At 46.0% G+C, this 18,815-nt stretch overlaps 1 protein-coding gene across 2 annotated transcripts in view; it reads right to left on the bottom strand.

The window, feature by feature from the left end:
- Nucleotides 1-18,815, bottom strand: part of LOC125012449 (ADP-ribosylation factor-like protein 15) — a 95,778-nt gene that overhangs the window by 52,384 nt on the left and 24,579 nt on the right. For both annotated transcript variants that reach the window (XM_047592411.1, XM_047592412.1), the window contains 2 exons: nucleotides 6,674-6,818; nucleotides 4,819-4,878 (listed from right to left, as the gene is read on the bottom strand). In XM_047592411.1, coding sequence (XP_047448367.1) covers nucleotides 4,819-4,878; nucleotides 6,674-6,818 — 205 coding nt within the window. The remainder of the gene's footprint in view (nucleotides 1-4,818; nucleotides 4,879-6,673; nucleotides 6,819-18,815) is intronic.

The following is an 18,815-nucleotide window of genomic DNA, read 5'->3' as shown; positions in this document are numbered from 1 at the left end:
CCAAACACTAGCTGGGTCGGGAAAAACTTTGTTTCCATTTCCCGCTTTACTTTCAACAATGCCCGACTGAAACTTTCACCAAAATTTTGCCAGTCGTACAAATGTTTGTATCCCCAAACCTTCTCAGTTAACCTTTGCTAGATATGTTCCATCTTTACTGATCTAGCACGCTGTAAAGCATGATCTAAAGCACACTACTACCAAATAGATAGATCACAGCTCCTGTGGTCTGCATCACCACGGCAAAGTTTAATTTTCTGAGCTGGCGCTAGGTTCTGCAATGTCGCCATAGCTGCACCGTCAAAATGATGCCGAACTCTACACCGCCTATTAGTTTTAAACGAAGGAGTTGTACTGTTAAACAATGTCCATTAATGTAAGACACAATGGCTGTGACCTACTGTACTTGCTTTATGTTTATGGCTGTATAGAACCTTTCACGGTTGGTAAAACAGTGTGACGTGTTTTCAGGGCGGGGCTTAGCTGGAGGCAACACTATAGCTTGTAAACGCAGGTAAGCATATTTCAATGGACTGGAATGGATGAGGAGAATGCATATTTTAGAGAATATACTAATACACTCACTCCTCGAGACTGTAAGTGTTTTAAAAAGTTGACTCTGACTGATGGGACTATATTCACCGAGCCCTACACTCTCACTCACTGGATGGACAATTTGACCAAATGAGAACACACAGGGGACGAAGTCTGGTCCGTCTTTATCAAGTGAAGCCTCTCCTGCAAACATAATACAACAAGTAAGTGGAACCACTGTGGAGGGTAGTGTAGTAAATGCAACTTCTGCTTGGACACGCCCCTGAAACGTACAACTAATGTTGAGTTAGCTTAGCATTAGCATTAACATGTAACAAGAATCCTCCAAATAATGATCAAGTTAAACTCGCAATTTCAGTCACAGTTTTGTGTAACCCATAACATTATCCAGTCTAAACTGGTGGTGTATTACATGTTAATCTTATCTGATACCAAGTGTGCGCTGCAAACACAAGCGTTGATGATTGTCTCCCTCCAATCTTTTCCTTTAGTCGCACTCAACCAAAGTCGTCCACGACTGGCAGAGGCTGGTATGCGATAAAACTCCACCTTAGTGTTTTTGCTTTTTCGGTTTTGGCACCCAAAAACATACAGCAGGACAACAGTTTCATGGTTGACAGTGACAGTGTTCGTCTCAAGCTTCCCTCTGTTTTCCCTCCAGCTAACGCTGTGACATCACAGTGACGTAGGCCATGAAGGGGTCTGTAGGGAGACTACATCAGTTGCTGCGTTTCCGTTACCCCTAGAAATACGCGAAACTGGTAATGAAAACACCTTTCAAATATGGCAAAAACACTTTTACGCTCTCATGAGGAGGTTTTTCAGTTAGTCACCAGACATGATGCAGGGGGTCACATGACCAGTTCATTTCAAGTCCATTTCCTCTAAGTGAAGCCTCGTGTGACGACAATTCAAGAGAACTGCGAGACGAGACGTTACGATAGTCACAGCTCATTCGTGAAACACCTTTCGCTGGAAACATGTACAAAGTGACTTTATCAAGATTTCAGAAATATCGCTTTCATTTTGCCAAACAGTTATGGAAATGCAGCTCTCGACATACAATGGATTTTTCCAGTGAGAGCGGAAGGAAATAAACGCCAAGAACTTCAGCTTCCTCGTACTCCTCAACAAGCCCCTTGCCTTAGTTGGGGCTGTGTAAATAACGAGCCACAAAGGTATTGTGTAAAAACAAGGTTTTCGGGGGGCAGGGGATACTGAATTCTGTGCGTCACATCTTGTATCATTTTTCTGCATCGTTGATACAGTGCAAAATAACAAAATGGAACCAGCCCTGTTTGCTTGCTTTAAAGTCATGAGGGAGAGGGCAGGAAATCGGAATAATGACAGAAATGGGAGGTGTTGGGTAAGTCGCAAACTGCGTGAAAGGGAGCCACTTTAATCTGAGGATGATCTGAAGGGTTTACGACGGGAAACTGACCAGAGGAGCGTTATGAAAGAGCATCGACTCTCTTGACACTGCATTTACGTCATGTACATTTGGACCGAGGAGCGTTTGCATCTCATCTCGGGCAAGGAGCCCGAATCCAAACTTTCTTCAAAAGTGAAAGGTAGTCAGCGGTTGCATCAAAACATCACATGCTTGTTTTTACCCTCTGCAGCCCATCCATAACGGCTGGCACCATAAATCGCTCAGAGTCTTGTGCTCTGTGTATTTACAAGAAAGGAAGCAGGGGAGTAAGTGTCCAGGCAGGCAGGGAAAGGGGGGGGGGGGGGGGGGGTGGGGGCAGATTTCATCACCCTTTGCTGTGGTGGCAGTCTATACTAATGCCTCTAAATCAAACGTGTCATCCGTGGGACCAGTGTTTTTCCAACCACAATAATGTTACCACCACCAGACTGGGTTTGACCCAATCCAGAGAAACCTCTTTTGAAAACCTCCTAAAGCACTCTGTCCAAATTTGGTAGCACCCTCGTTGGTGGTCCCCCCCAGCGCCTCTTTGTGCGTCTGTGTGTGCTTCATCTTTTCAGGGAGGCTAGGTTGGCCGAGCTTTTTTTAAAATATGCACCGCACCTGTCACGTGCCCTCAGAGCACAGAAAACCGACATAAATTATTTTACACTTTCAACAAAACCTTAAATGTTTTTTTCACCTTTACAGAGCTGCCTCGCAGAACCAGACTCGCTCTCCGATGGCTCCCTTTAAGGACACCCATTGCATTTGTTCTGTTTATGTATCTCAACCTCCACCTCAAGTTCCCTCATCTGTGCTTATTAAACCTCTTTCTCGAGTGCTTTACATTTCCAGGAATAACAGGGTGCAGATTGTGCAGCCACTTCTAAAAACACAAACAGGTTCTGACGTCTGTGCGCTCCTGTCTGTGTCGGATCAGAAGGTGTGATGCTACCAGAGGTAAAAACAAATTACTTTTTTTGCGTCCCTGACGTACGCAGTTTGAATGTGTAAACAGTTAAGATGACAAAGATCGGACATCGTATTTTTTGTACTTTTTGTTTTGTTTTTTCGAAAACAAAAAAAAATGTTTTTTAACAGGATGAATCTGCACACAGTGTTTGCTACTTAACTGAAAACAACACTAAAAATTCAAATTTTATTATTTTAAAATCTTAAAATAGGTGAAATAATCGCTAAAAAGTACTGTAACCTGCAAATGTTAAACGGCAGAGATTAATACGTAAATTAGCTGCGGCCTTGAAATAGCCCGATCAGGCACAACATTATGACCACCTTCCTAATATTGTGCCTCCATTGTAAGTCCAAAACAGTTGTGAGTCATCAGAGAATGGACATGGGCCCTCTGAGTGTGTCCTGTGGGGTCTGAAAACAGGATGTTTGGGATCGAGTAAATTTGGAGGCCAGGTCATCATCTTGTGCCGTGCGTCTTCATGTTTTTTTTAATTGTTCCTAAACTGTTTAGGTGGGTGGTACATGTCTAAGGACGCTCACGCTAGGGCCAGTTGTTGCGTACTAAAGCACCCAGGTGTCCCCTGCTGGTCCGCACTCACATTACCCCAAACCATGTGTGTCAAAGTTGCCTCCGACACGTCACGTTGATATAGGCATGGCGCAATGTCATTATAAAATGGTATTGTGTATAGGCAGTTATAGCAGCACGAAATTGTCCAGATGTTGTTGAATGCCTTGAACACCTCACCACTGGCTTTGTTGTTGTGATTGATGGAGGCTCGCCTGCTTTATAGACCCCTTCATGGCCTACGTCACTGTGACATCACAGCGTTAGCTGGAGGCAAAACAGAGGGAAGCTTGAGGTGAACACTTCCACTGTCGACTATGAAAATCTCGTCTTATTGTGGTATTTTTGGAGGCCAAAGTCGAAAAATCAAAAACACTAAGTTGTAGTTTTACTGCATATCAGCCACTGCCAAAGTCCTAGACGACTTTGATCAAACGCAAGTTTAAGTTGGTCATTATTTGGGGGATTCTTGTTACGTGTTAATGCTAAATGCTAGCTAATGTTAGTTGTATGTTTCAGGGGCGTCCAAGCAGAAGTTGCATTTACTGCGTTACCCTCCACAGTGGTTCCACTTACTTGTTGCAATATCTTTGTAGGAGAGGTTTCACTTGATAAAAACAGAACAGACTTCGTCCCCTTTGGTCAAATCGTCCATCCAGTAAGTGAGAGTGTAGGAGTTGGTGGACGTAGTCCCATCAGTCAGAGTCAACTTTTTAAAGTAACACTCACGGTCTCGGAGAGCGAGTGTATTAGTATATTCTCTAAAATACTTGTTTTCCTTGTCCATTCCAGCCAAAACAGTCCGTTGAAATATGCTAACAAGCCTTTACAGGCTGTAGTGTTAGAGATGTTTTGCCTCCAGCTAAGCTCCGCCCCTCAAAATATGTCACAATGTTTACAAACTGTGAAGGGGTCTACACACACATTGGACATAGGCAGGATTGCCTAGTGTGAGTGCTGCCTAAGTAGCTTCCATATGAACACCAGGTCCAAAAGTTTCCGAGTAGAACACTGAATTGTAACAAAATGGTCAAAGTTTTTCACTTGTCCATCAGTGGTTTTAATGTCATGGCCGATTACAGATTTGATTGAAGCACAGCATTCCTTCTGGAGTTACTGCGGGTCTGCAGCCAATAAACCTGCTAATGCCTGGGATAGCCCCTACCCCTACAAGAACACGTCACTGCTGATCCCCTCCACTTCATCTAAAACAGATTCCATCACAAATCGACGTGGCAACAGAGGAAATTGACGCATTAAAATTACGAAAGCTAAACAGAAAAGAGGCCGGGCATCTGTTTCTTACCTCCAAGTTCTTTTACATTCAAGATGGCATTCGGAAATGGCACTGCTTTAATGCTGAAACCTGAGAGGAGAGAAGAGGAAAAAAAAAAAAAGAAACATCAACATAATGACACGGAGAAATTGTGTGTGTGTGTGTGGTCATCACATGTTAGGAGTAAAGAGAGTCAGCTTCTAGGAATGTTGGCTACATCGCGGCTTCAATGGTTAAAAAATGGATAACAAAACAACTTTTAAAAATAAATAAATAAATAAATCTATTTTATCATTAAGTATCCCCGGGTTATTTGGTGTACCTTTTCCAAGTCACCAGCTGGTGAACACACAGAGGACTGACAACATATTTGTGTTATAAACACAAAAAGAAAAAGGAAAAAAAAAAAAACACTTTGTGTGGTCCTGGTTAAAGAAACAGAAAAACAAGAATAGCTAAACAGAAAAATATTTTTGTTCTATGCTAGGGTTAGGGGAGGATAGCAATAATGTGGAGAGTGCTACCACGTATTATGTGTTTGTTTCTGCGGTTCCATACGGGATATAAAGGGAAATGGTAAAGACACAAATAAATGAAGAGGGAGATTTAATGTTGCCTGAATTTTGCTAAACTGTCGCAGTGGGAATTCATTTCCTGGTAACATAAAAAAAATACGAGGAGAGACGTCATGACACAGGCGATTAGGATTTTAAAAACATCTAAATTAATTGCTCAGCGTAGCCTTTGAGCACATTACAACAGTGCAAAATCACGAAGGAAGAAATGAGGGAAACCGCGGGAGAGTTCCCTGTTGTTGGCTTTTACGATCCTCCTTCTGTAGATGTTGGCTGACAAACAGCGCTGACAGCTAAATCTCAATTCAGACAAGTCCACTTAAATAATTCTCTGCTTAGGTAAGTTTTCAAAATGCTTTATCCACTGGGGCCCACTAACAGCGCTGAACGCAGACAGGTGTTCACTCCCTAGAACAACCCCCGACTTATACACCAACACTTACCAGAATCACGTTTGGGAATTACTTTATATTTAGCTTCTTCTGGACAAAGACAAAATCTAAAACGGGAAGTCTGCAACAGCTCAACGCTGCTGCTGCTGTCAAAGCCGGGGGAGGAAAGGAGGAATGTCTGTATTCTTGTGGGACGGCGCTGCACGTAAGGAAAGCTGCGTGTCGACTACCAGGAAAACGCTTGACGCTTCTTCTCTTCGGGAGATTAACGCCAGCCTCCCGCTTTACTGGAGGCCGGCCACTCCTTGACGTCCATTCTGGCGCAAATGCCGGGACTCTGGAAGGCTCTGGATACCTGGACGACGTTAATCATCTGCGCTTTTAACTCAGAGGACGACATCTTCTTGAAAACTCGAAGTCAAAATACGGAAATCAGGCAAAGACTGAAAACTTAAAAACTGCTGAAATAAGCCGGAAGATGAATATGTAAATTAGCTGCAACTGCTTTGCAACTGTTCGATCAGGCATAATATTATGACCCCCTGTCTGGCAACGTAATGTTGTTAGTGGGGGTCTTTGGGTCCTGTGGGTTGAGGGGAAGGGCCTCTGTGGATCATCCCACAGATACTTGATCAGTTTGGGACCTAGTGAATTTAGAGGCTTTGCTGTTCTTTATGTTTTTTGAGTGGTTTCTAAAGTGTTTGTGTGTGTATGTGTGTGTGTGTGTGTCAGGCTGCTGCCATCAAGGAGTATCATTGTTACGGGGTGGGTGGGGGGGGTGCCTGGTCTGGTCTAAGTGGGTGGTAAATAGTATCCACACGAATGAATGGCCCAAGATGCTCAGTGTTATTGACTTCTCCCGCCGGCGGTGGTAATGTTACGCCCGAACCGTGTCATTTCCCCCACTAAATCACGTACCTGTTGTGGGAACGATGCCGTCTCCACCCTCACTACAGAGGCGTGAGAGCAAGCTGGTCTTTCCAGCGCCCGTCAGGCCGATGCACACCACATCATACTCTGGTCTCGGCGGCGGCGGTCCTTTACAGCACAGTGCACGAAAACACTAAAACAAAGCAGACAAAAGAATAAATGCCTCGGAGCTGACAAAACACACCGTGGGTTGTGTTTTTGGGGTTAGTGAGTGGCGCTGGAAGACTCTGGTGGGCATTCCAACCGTCTTCACATGATGAATCTGGACACCACACTCTACTTTCCTGGTACGTGAAACGATTCCAGATTGCGCGGTGATAAAAGAGAAGCAAAATTTTTAGGCCGTGCCCCACCGTGAAGCATTTATAAGAAACAAAAAAAAAAAACAAAAGCAGTAGTGTTAGGAAACACTACCAGTAGCTTCACATGCGTGTTTTAATGTAATTGTGTAATGTTGATCTACATGAAAAGAAAACTATAAAATATGGTCTAATGTAATGAACGTGCAGCTGAGCGCTGGTGAAACATGTTTTTGTCTACATGCAGACCCTGTCTGATTGGGCCCTTATGGCGGCTAGAGGCAGACCTGTCACTCCATGAATCACGGCCCGGGACTAAGGGGCCTGCTGTGAGACATTAAGGGGCAAATGCAGTGTGAACCGTGAATGAGATCTTTAAACTCGCATGGAGAGATCAGTATCCAAAACTAAAAAGAGATCTCTTTTATTAGCAAGACAGGAACCAGTCTGGACAAGGCAGGGCAGACACACACACACACACACACACACACAGTCGCCCACCCATCCACTATATCACATTTCAGGTGGAAGCGCATCAACACAAGATTTCCTACTGCACATGTCAGGGGATGACCCTGCAAAACACACTGTTACTATGTTCAATTAAAGACTCTAACAAGAAGCGCAAGTGTGCACGAACTGCCGCATAAGTGTGTGCACGTTTTTTTTCCAGGTGTGCAATCAAAAATGTTCACCTGCACAGACGTAGAAAGGACGAATATACCTTATTGTTATTCAAGCATGTTTGCTAAATGTTCAATGTTTAAGTTCAGTGCAAAATAGAAAAAAATTACAATTTAAAATTAGTCCCCGCCTTGAGATGAAAGCGACGACAATTTCCCCTCAAACTAGAAGCAATTGTTACAAGATGCAACCATTGATTCTTTCAAATTGGAGTTGGGGGGGGTGGAGGCGGAGGCGGAGGCGGAGGGGGGGGGGGAGGCAAGAGATCAAGAGTGTTTCAGCCTCAGTTCTTCCGCGGAACCCAAGACATCAGTGACCACCAGGGTCAGTTTTCAGAGTCGTGCCAAAACAGAGCTGCCGTTTGATGGAGATGTGGGGAATCTGCCTCAACAGAACCAGACGTCGGCTGAGCAACCTGACCCCCCCGACTCCTCGGTGAACCCACCAGTCTGCTCAAACAGGAAACATTCTCTTCTTCCAGAAAAAAGGAAGGTAAGATCAGAAACACACGCGGTGTCAGATGGGGGAACACATGTACAAACTTGGTTTTTTCGTGAGGTCATTCCGTTCTCCGACTCGCTCCGTGCTCCTCTTGCCACCTACCCTACCCTACCCTACCCTACCTCACCCTATCCTACCTCACCCCACCCTACCTGCCCTGGAGCCGCACGTAAAAGGTTTCTGGAGAAGATGCGACTCACTCCCCAGTCCTCAATTTGAGCGAACATGAAGTTTATTCAACCGCCCTTTCAGAAAATACTCCTAGTGCGAGTGTAAAAGACAAAGAACCCAACGGGTCGAGTTGCTGCCTCATTGGCTTTTTTTTTTTTTTTTTTTTTTTTTTGTGGGAGCAGACAGAATGGACAACTCCCACCGGGGAGTTGAGATTTCACAACAGTTACCAAAGGAGCATCCAGGGCCTGACCCCGGGGTCCCCATGTACACAGTGGCCCCTGTGAGAGGAGAGATGGCAGCTCCCACCTCTGGCCCTTCTTTGACAGCGCAAGATTGACGAGGGAGAGCTTGGTCAAAAGGATCACAGGACAAAAATAAATACGTCGAAAGGCCCTTTGCTTACCTCAGGACCTGCCCCTTCCGACCAAACGGGCCGATCTCAAACGAAACCGTCCAAGGTATCCGGAGTGTACGCAGTTTGTTGCGACAGAAAGATACTCGCTCACGCCCGTGGAAGCTCTTGAGTATATTAAAGCTACCGTTAAACTTCCATAAGGCCACCTGTGCGTTACAAAAAAAAAGACAGGGGCAACCTTCCTGCCAAAACACTCCACATAAAAAGCCTGCCGTCGCTAGTTGTTATTGATTAGCTGCCTCTTATAGGATTGGACATGTTTTAATTGTGCCTCCCCCGAAAGACCTGCCGAGACATTACCTCACTGTCGTAGTGAAAGCTGATTAGCTAAGCTTTATGTAAATGAGAAACACTGCCACATATAAATATAACCGAGGAAACAAGCAGGCTGCTCTTTTTAAGATGAGATGAAAACGATGCATGGCAGACGAAGATGTTTAAAAAGGGGAAAAAAGGAAAAAGAGAGCGGCCCCCCCTAAGCCTTCAATTTGAAAAAGATGTCGAGACTTTTAAAAAAAGGGTGACATAACCGGGCCTCCTGACAGCAGAGCAGAGCTCAAGTAGATGCTCAACTTTAACTTTAAAATGATGGAGGGGCTCGCATTAAGAGTTAAAAGGGACACTGACGATATGAAAGGTGGATTCTTGCTCTTTTCTCACCAGATTCCTCAACGTTTCCACTGACGTTTGGACGGTGCATAAACGGAAAAAGATCAAGGCACGGGCTTCAGCCATTACAACCTGATGGGCTTAGATGGAGTTTAAACATTTTGAAAAAAAAAAAAAAACCTTTGTGTCACAGAGACATAATCCATCATGTCGGAAATTCACCTAACGTAGTTGAACGGAATTGAAGCCAGGCTCTTTTTAGAAAACCGCTTTGTATTTTTAGAGGTAATAAATGTGGGTTAGAGGGAAGCCGCAGAAGACTAGTTCATGTTTCACTCTCGTACTCTCTGGCTACCGCCGAGACACCACAGGACAGGAAAATAGGCAGTGGCATGACAGCATGTTCCAAATTGAGACACCCCAACAAGCTTCCAGTTTCCGTTCTGTTGTGAAATAACTAAGCTCTGGGGTTGTCAAAGGATACATGCAGCACACGGCCAGCAAATGTCTGCTGGGTATTTTAATATTCACTGCCTAATCTGAAAGAGCGATATCCTGCATGCATGTGTATTTGGATTTAGAGAGATATTTTTTTACTTCCTCAAAGATAGAAATACATGTCTTTAGTAACAGAGTTCCTTTTCTTGCAGTTGTAAACAACTTAACAGGTGTGAAGCATCAACAATGGAGCTGCTGGGAAACTTAGCCGTAGCTTAGCATCCTTTCTTATGATTATCCAGTTGTTCAAACATTATGCAAACGTACAAATTAAATCCACACTTTGAATAATTTTAGTAATAGAGTTCAAATAAATGAGCGTTTTGCAGAAATATGCTAACAGGTAGTGGTCTTTAAGCTTCACGGACACTCCAGGGCAAGTAATTACAAATAACTGAATTATTTAGATAATGGAAAACTACAACAAGGAGATGCAAAATAATAATTGCAATGTTGTGATTTATTATCTAGGCCACATGTTGCACTTTGGAAAAGAAAACAGGTGTTAATCCACTAATGATAGATGAAGGAAATCTGCTGCGGTGACTCAGACGTGGACTACTCACAGCGAGCGTAGCGCACCACTGCACTTAGCCACTTATAAATGACGTGCATCGAAACAACAGAAAAATCACGGACAAATATGTCTAATCAAAATTCTTTCAGAAGCAGATAGTCACGCCAAAATTCCACCATGCCTTCCTCCCCGGCTGCCAGTTCACATTCCTAATACAACTGGAGCGACCAAAGGAAAGAAGAGGAGGAGGCGGAGGTGAAAGAGAGAAAGGGCATCCAAGTTACCGGTCCCGGGTGCGAGTCATAGCCGCTGCAGACGGAAAGACACAGGACACAGACAGGCAACCGGGCCGTTTTTATTTTTCCAGACCGAGCGTCGGGACAACACTTGCGTGCAGGGCTCACTGCTGACCTTTGGAGATGACAGTCCTTTATATGGGCGTCCCAGCGGAGGAGCGCCGCTAACAGCTATGCGTGTAATACACACCGGCCACAGTCATAACACAAGGCTGCAGCGGAGAAGGACACACGGGGAAGGCGGCCGGTCAGAAAAACCGTAGAGGGGCGCAGGGGAGGTGGACAGAGTGTGTGGGCAAAAAAAAAAGGGGGTGGGTGGGAGGGTGAGGTGGGGTTGGGGTTGGGGTGGGGTGGACGGCCACATTCATTCATCCTCATTCATCTTCTCCCCCCTTCAGTTGTTGTTGTTATTTGCCGCTTTGAAGCCGGATGGGGGGTGAACGGTGGGACACAGCGTGGCTCGGTACAGTGAGTGAAGGGGGTGTGTGGGGCGCGCTGCATGCCATTCTCGTTAAGGGGTGAGAGAGACACGCTAGACACACACAAGGCCGCTCGCTGGACTCTTCCCATGCTTGGTTGTTACCACGCCAACCGCAGACTGCTTCGGGCCCAGGGTCCCCCGGGCCACACCTCATCAAACCGCCCACTAACCTTTATCCCGCTTCGCGACAGAACGCATGTTTTCGGTAAGTTCGGCGGCTCAAATCCTCGTGGAATTTTTTTTCTTTCTCACTGCCACCGCTATCAACACGCACCTCTGACGGCGGCAGAGTTTTCCTCCCCGGGGGGCATGATACCGGAGGCGCGGTGCCTGTCGCTACAGGCACGATTGGCTGTTTTCTTAGAACCTTAACTGCGAGATAAAACAAACAAAATGCGGATTTGGCAGCGAGAACCTGGATACGCTTTCAACTGTAGCCCCGGGCGATGAAATAGAAGATTTACTGCACTTCAGAAATGATGGCCACTTAAGGACACTAAACAGGTGCCGTTCATTACCCCGCATCAGAAATAGATCCCTGAACAAACACGTACACCTACACATGTGTGCGCACACACACACACACACACACACACACACACACACACACACACACACACACACACATGTATACGCCGAGGGGAGAACATGCGGGAACATTTGGGGGACACGCATCACTCCCGCTCCTTGCCTCGACAATGCACATCCACTTTGGTGGAATGTGTTTGATGCAATGAAGATTGAATATGTCTACTCTTGACTGCAACGGCTAAAAACACAATATCACAGAGAACTACTGGACTGAAATGACAGACGTACAGCGATAATAAGATGACCCTGTCTGCGCCAGCTCAACACCCCGTCTGGTGAAGTAGACCGTGTCTTACTTAAGTCGACAAAACAACCCCACAACCCATTACGCCGGCTTGTCTGTGTGTGTACGGGGAGGCCCTTTTTTTTTTTCTTTCTTTTTTTTTTTTTTTTTTTTAAAGCTGATTTGCTTGTCACTGTTTTGCAGGCACATCATCCCCTTATTCTGAACCAACATCCACTCCCTCCCGCTGCCCGATTCATTCATCCCACTTCTGTCTGTCTGGCCCTCGTTTTAGAGCTCCAACACTATTGCCCTGACGCTAAGGTGTCTGGACAAGGAGACAAGCTGGAACACACACACACACACACACACACACACACACAAACGCACACCGAAAGCCACAGAGTGAAGTTAGAGCGCCCCCCAGCTTTTTCTTGGCCCGTACTGCATCCGCCGCGCTGGGAAAAGGAGAAGCAGCGCGTGAAGAGAAGGAACAAATGGCTGTGGACGCTAACATGCTGCATTATGTCACTTGTTTGTCTTGACTGATTAATAGCAGAAGAAGCACAGGGCAGTAGGAGAACATACCCCGAAAGAAAGAATTAATAATGTCACTGCGGCAAAACAAATAAGCAACATGCAAAACAGACGAGGGCTATTTAGGAGGAGCGATCTCTTGATTAATGTGGCGAAATGAGGTGTCGTGACTTAAAGTCCACTACTGAAGACAACCGAGAGCGAGCAACCGACCGGAGCAGCTACCTTGCTTTCCCCTCTCCCCTTTTGTTTTTATTTTAATTATTTATTATTTTAGTAAGGAGCTCCAGTCCCAGCCTTCTCCTATCTGGCCTGACATGGTAGCTTGTGACCCCGTGTGACTGAGGTGCAGGCCAGATCAAAGGCAGGGGAGCAGCCTTGGAAAAACACTTGGGCTCAGAATGGACGGGATATCTGTCAGGAAACCTTTCCCACTGGGCTCACTAGGGCCAGGGCGCGGGGGGGGGGGGGGGGGGGGGGGGGGGCGGGTTACCACCCCGAAAAACGCCGACATGAAAGAGGGGGCGACGCTAATCCGCGCACACGGGGCTCTCCTCCGTCTGTCCTCCGCTCGCACTCCGCCGCCAATAATGCGTCCCTTCTTCTTCCCGTCCGTTTCCTCTGATTCACCAGAACCGCAGCAACTTAACACGCCCACACCACCACCCCCGTCCACACCACCACCACCGCCACAACTACCGCCCCCCGCCCCCCTCCACCTCAAGCTTCTCTGATCCACCACCGTTCCCTGCTCCAAACCCTTCACCCCAAAAACACCCAAGCTTCATCACAGAGGATTAACAGGAAACCCTGACACAACCTATTGTTGAGGATACAGAGGGGGCTTGGGTGGTTTTGCCACCCCGAGAGGGTCTCTCTCTCTCTTTTTTTTTTTTGTTTTTTTTTTTTTCTTCATATATATCCACCAGGGCTCTGACGCTATGAGAAGGAGACTGGGGGGACTTCATGGCATCCTCACTAACCTCGCCGACATCTACAACACAAGCACTTCCACAGCTCCCAGTTGCGGACGAGCGCTAGCGGCGGGCAAGACTTGTTCAGTAGCAATGAGCAGGACCTAAGGACAGAGGGATGCAGAGAGAGAGAGAGGGGCTAGGGCAAGGAAAGGAGGTGGGGGGCGGTCGCATTTGTATGTGTGTGTGTGTGGGATAAAGGCAGCGTTCAGGATGAGGATGGCATATATGTGTATGTGTGTGTGTGTGGCAGGGGGTATGGGGGGTTGGTGTCAGTGCTGTAAATCTTGATGTCACTGACAGGAAGACTGTTGCGGACCATTACCATAAATCTGACAAACGCTAAGTTGATGGGAGGCTGTATCTGTCTGGTCAGGGACCAGTCTAGACGCTCCTATTGAGGTGTCCTACAGCGCCAGCCCTGTTTGTTTCCAGCACCATCTGGATGTGGCAGTAAGTGCCCGCTGCTGTGGTTCACACACACACACACACACACACACACACAAAGTATGCAATGTGCACCATTCCCATTACACCACTGCATTAGCCCTTTACATTGCAATAAAACGGTAAAAGTATTTCAGTTTTGTAACGCAACGACAATATATTCCAGTATTTATGACAAAAACCCACATGTTGTTTATGATCCATCTTCATGCTCTGGTCAAATTAAGACATTATATAATATAATAGCTTCCAAAATAATTAGACCCCATACAGTAAGGACTCAGTAAGGTTAAAAAAAAAAGTGTTTGGTGTCCTCTGAAGGCCTTGTGTGGGGGCTTAAGCAAACCCAAACTACTTACATTCTCCAAACAGCATCTAGGAAAACATGTACAGGTTCTTAACGATTACTCAGGGACAAGCTAATCCTTCGGGAGTCCGGCTTATCACAAAATGACTGTATCTTTAAGTGAAAGAAATATATCTGTATTCTGTCAAATGCGCAGTGTCGAATGGTTCTGAAGTTTCCGTATACTCGGTTTGTAGCTTTAGCAGATCCACAACTGCGTTGCCAATCTTTAGAGTGCACGGTATAGCGTCATGTTTAAAGAAAAGTCCGATCAGTAATGTTCAGCGGACCAATTTTCCGCTGAGTTTGGGAGAACACGTTCTTCCCTTTCAACAAGCCAGACGGGAGTTCACCTGAGGAGAACCTGGGGCCGATCCAAGAGCTCTTGAGAGTTCAGCCAGTGTAGCACAAATTTCATGTTTGTCCGCTTCGGCGGCCAGGAGTGGGCCACGCTGCACGTCTGGCGCGAAAAGTCTTTCATCATAATTTATTGCTTAATCTTTGATTTTTTGCTAATGCACAATGGTCCCCACAAAGAAACAAACTCCCTCCCCCTTCCGTGCACATCGTTAAACCTGAAACTTGTAGCCGCCCCGGAGAGAAGGAAACCGAAGAAGGGAGGGTAAATGAGGTTTTTAAAGTTTAAAATGAGCCGCGCTGATGAAGGGAGCTCGCTAATATGATGGGCAGGAGATTAAATAGGTTTGATGGGTAAAGATATTGATAGGAGAAACATAATCCAAGCCACGGGACCCCTAGACACATTTATCTGTCTGGTGCCTACCTCGGAGCTGCTGCGTGTTTCGCGACATTTACTGGAAAAGTACATTAGGTGGTGAATGAGAAGGACGGCATTAAGGGGCCCACCCACGGGACTGTTTTCATGTTACCCTCTTTTTGTAAATGAAAGCAAGCGGCCGAGGTGGTGGCAGGGCAGCTGCTCTCGCAGACAGAAGACACCTTTACTCCGTGGGACATCCAGAGGGTTGATAAGGAGGCCACAGAATTGGGGGATAGAAGGGGTACCACTGGGCGCCATTACGGTATATAAATCTTGTAATTGGGGAGGGTGATTAGCTCGGCTGCATTAGCATACGGCGGCGGCAGAAACTTTGGTTTCCTGGGCACAGTGCAGGGCAAAAAGATGTTTTTCCGCACCCATATAGAGGATCAAAGCTTGAGGGGCCCCCTTTTGAAGGCCCTGAAACCAGTGTGCAAGAACCAAGGGGGGTGGGGGGCGCCCCATCTCACAGACATAAAAAGGATGGCTGTGTGGGGAGGGTACTTGTCCCACTTACATCAGTTATAGCTCATTTTCATACAGCATCTATCTATCGACGACTAACTCAATTTTCGATAAAAACAAATCTTAGGGCCCCCGTTCTCCTCCGAAACAAGTGTGGGAAAGTTTCGAGCTTAAGAATGTTGTCATTAAATGTGAAAGACCCCTCCCCATCAACTATTTCTAAGCCTCTCTGAGACAAAAAAAAAAAAAACTGATGGGGACCGAGCGAACAATAAATCTGTTTTTATACATTGTGAAGAAGCCGAGAATTAGGTTGATGAGGTGGGGGGGGGGGGGGGGGCAAAGTGGAAAACCCTTTTCAATGCAAATACATTCCAGCATAAAGAATCTTTAAACTATCCCTCACGTATGATACAAACAAGACGACAATAATCACTCATAGAGTCCTTCAGTGACCTTGTCGAACAAGGCAGCGTGAATAAGAAGGATAAGAAGAAAAAGCAATCTACGGCAAACTATTACATATATAGATTAGTCTGTTCTGTGAACCTCGAACAAGGAGGATAAAAACGTCTCTGGATGGTTTAACGCCAACAAAATAAAGAGGCATTAATTGCAGTACATGGGGTTTGGGTTCGTTCCAACCATAATTCAGTATCATCATTTTGAATCTCATATTTGATCTAATTAAACTCAACTTTAGCTAAATTGATAATTATTATGAAAATTACTTAAACTAATTTTAACAACCCGTGGCCAACACCGGGAATAAGAGGATTGGTTGATTGACGATGATGCTATGTTGCCTAACAACAGTTCACCAGGGGTCGTAGAGTAAATCTACAGATGAAGCAAAGTGTCCCCGTTCTATGATCTCTGGCAGAGTTCAAATTAATGGGACGCACGAATGTCTGAGGGCAGCAATTAAGAAATTTACAACAACTATTTTTTTTTTTCTTCTCATTGCATGTATCCGTTTCACAATATTTTGCAAGATCTTCAGCAGAGACTTGCAGCTGGATAATCAACACGTGTTGAACTCCAACAGTTTGTGCGTCTTGTCTCCAGATGGACTGTAGCTGTGGCCCCAGTTCAGACCGCTTGCATCCGTTCTGGGGAATCCAATGACGAGTAACCAGCGTAGAGGACAGTACGCTCAGGACGTACGGAGGCTGCATTTCAGAGACTTGACCTTTCGAGTGTTTCCTCTATTCCAGCTGGAATATCTTCTGACGAACTCGTCGAAACCCTGGTCCAAAGTGAGCTTTGGTGTGAACAGGTTTGAAAGGTTTAAAACGAACCTGAATCATTCAATAATTGCGGGTAAATGTCAACGGAAAATCAATTCGAACCAACGCGAGCCGAAGTTGAGTTTCAGTTTGAGAAGAGGAACCCGCTCCTCAGTGAATCATCTTTAACGCGCAGTATGCGTGCAGGAAACACCGCGTTGTGGTCAATGAGCCCGTTTACAAGGTTGTACAAAAGAGTCACGGGCCTGTGCTAAGTGGTGTGTCAGTGAGTGAGTGTGTTTTTCCACAATAGAAGCACCAGACGCGACCCTTTGTAACCACACCTCCAGTTTACACACTGTCCACTTTCACTTGATTTCTGGCATTTTAACGGGTGCACGGTGGCTGGTGCCGCCGTTCTCTAGCGGTGTACGCACACAGGACATGCAAATACGGCAAAAACGATATGATTTAGGCATCAACGTTGGTATATCAACTCCACAAATGCACCTTTGGCGAATATTCACAAGTGTCGATGGCATATACGTGTTAAAAATCTTGGTGTATGAGAAACAAAAACTAAATTACAGAAGAAATCACCTCTGCTCAAAGGGATCTTCCTGCTGATTTACAATGTCACAACTTCTCTACCAGACTTTCGCACAAACAAAGAGAGAAAACCGCGTGATTGGGCGAATTCTGCAAAGCGAAAACGAATGACGAGGCGAGGGACACCGAGGCCAAACATCTGGCGGCGTTTCGCTTCTGGGAAATCGCAGGTCGTTCTGTGCCATAACCTTTTCCATTGAGCATGAATCTTTGAGACTTTGGGGCGTTTCGGCGCGTTTGTCGGAAGTTAACCAGACACATTGTTTTAACCTTTGCCGGAGGAGCCTCTGTCTCATTCCCAGGGGCTGGCTGTGTAAAAGGGTCAATGACTTCAATAGGCCTTCATTAAGCACAGTTAGTGTCAACAGTTAATTATGCAAATTAGGAGACCCCTCATGTGGTTTGTGGGTCCCTGGCCTCCCCTTTTCATTGCAGCCTCAGACACACAAAACGTACCACCCCGCGGACACACACTTCGTATAGCACATTCACTTACACACACACACACACACACACACTGTATGTCATTCATACATTACTTTTCCTCTTCACTCATTTCTTGTCAGGAATCAAAAATGGAGCGTTATGTGCCGATACATAAATGGAGGCCAATGAGGCCCCTGAGGTCTCCAGTGGCTTTTCTTGCCATCAAAGAACCTCCGGAAGGTTCTTGCTGGGTGAAGCTGAAAGCCCACCAAGTTCTCCTCATCAAGACTAGGGAGTGGGGAGGGGAGGGGGAGGTCATTCGCCCCCCCCCCCGTCCTCAAAAACAAAATGGAGAAAGAAAAAAAAAAAAAAAAATGCATCAAAACAGTCAATTAGGCAAAAATGCATGACAGCCAAATTCGAGCATTGTTTCTGTGATGGTAATGACAGGCCTCTTCCACACATCTGATGTCTGCGGCCTCACAATTTTCAAAGGGCTGGGAAGCCATCGGTAATTAATAATCACACGCTTTGGGCCCCTCAGTTGTGACTGGCGGAGTCTTTGTAGGGCCGGGGCTCAAAAACTACTTTCACTTACCTCTTGTCACCCCATCGCCACTAGTTCTAGTCCATCTCGCTCACAAATGGCTCCACCACTGCCTGCTGTTTGGTTCAGGTACATTGTTTATCAGCCATTTGAGGGGCTCCACTTCATTGTGTGTGTGTGTGTGTGTGGGAGGGGGGGGGGGGGGGTGTTATGGGCGCCAATTTTGACCAGCCCCCCCAACTCCACTTCCCTCAACATCTCATCTAAACCCGTTCACCTCACGCTAATTGTGGAGAGATATGGTTGTTGGGTTTTTTAAGGGGCAGCCAGATAAAATGGCCTCCGTTGCGAAGCCGAGAGCCGTTCACACACACCACATTTGCTTTTGGAACCAGTGTCTTATTTGTTATTTTGTTTTCCTTAGCCTTTTCACCCCCCCAACAAAGAAAAACGTCTCAAAAACAACAGTCTCAAAGTGCTT

This window comes from Mugil cephalus, chromosome 8 (assembly GCF_022458985.1).
Source record: "Mugil cephalus isolate CIBA_MC_2020 chromosome 8, CIBA_Mcephalus_1.1, whole genome shotgun sequence".
NCBI lineage: Eukaryota > Metazoa > Chordata > Actinopteri > Mugiliformes > Mugilidae > Mugil > Mugil cephalus.
Note: the sequence above shows the minus strand (reverse complement) of the source record. Positions and strands in the feature narration are given on the sequence as shown.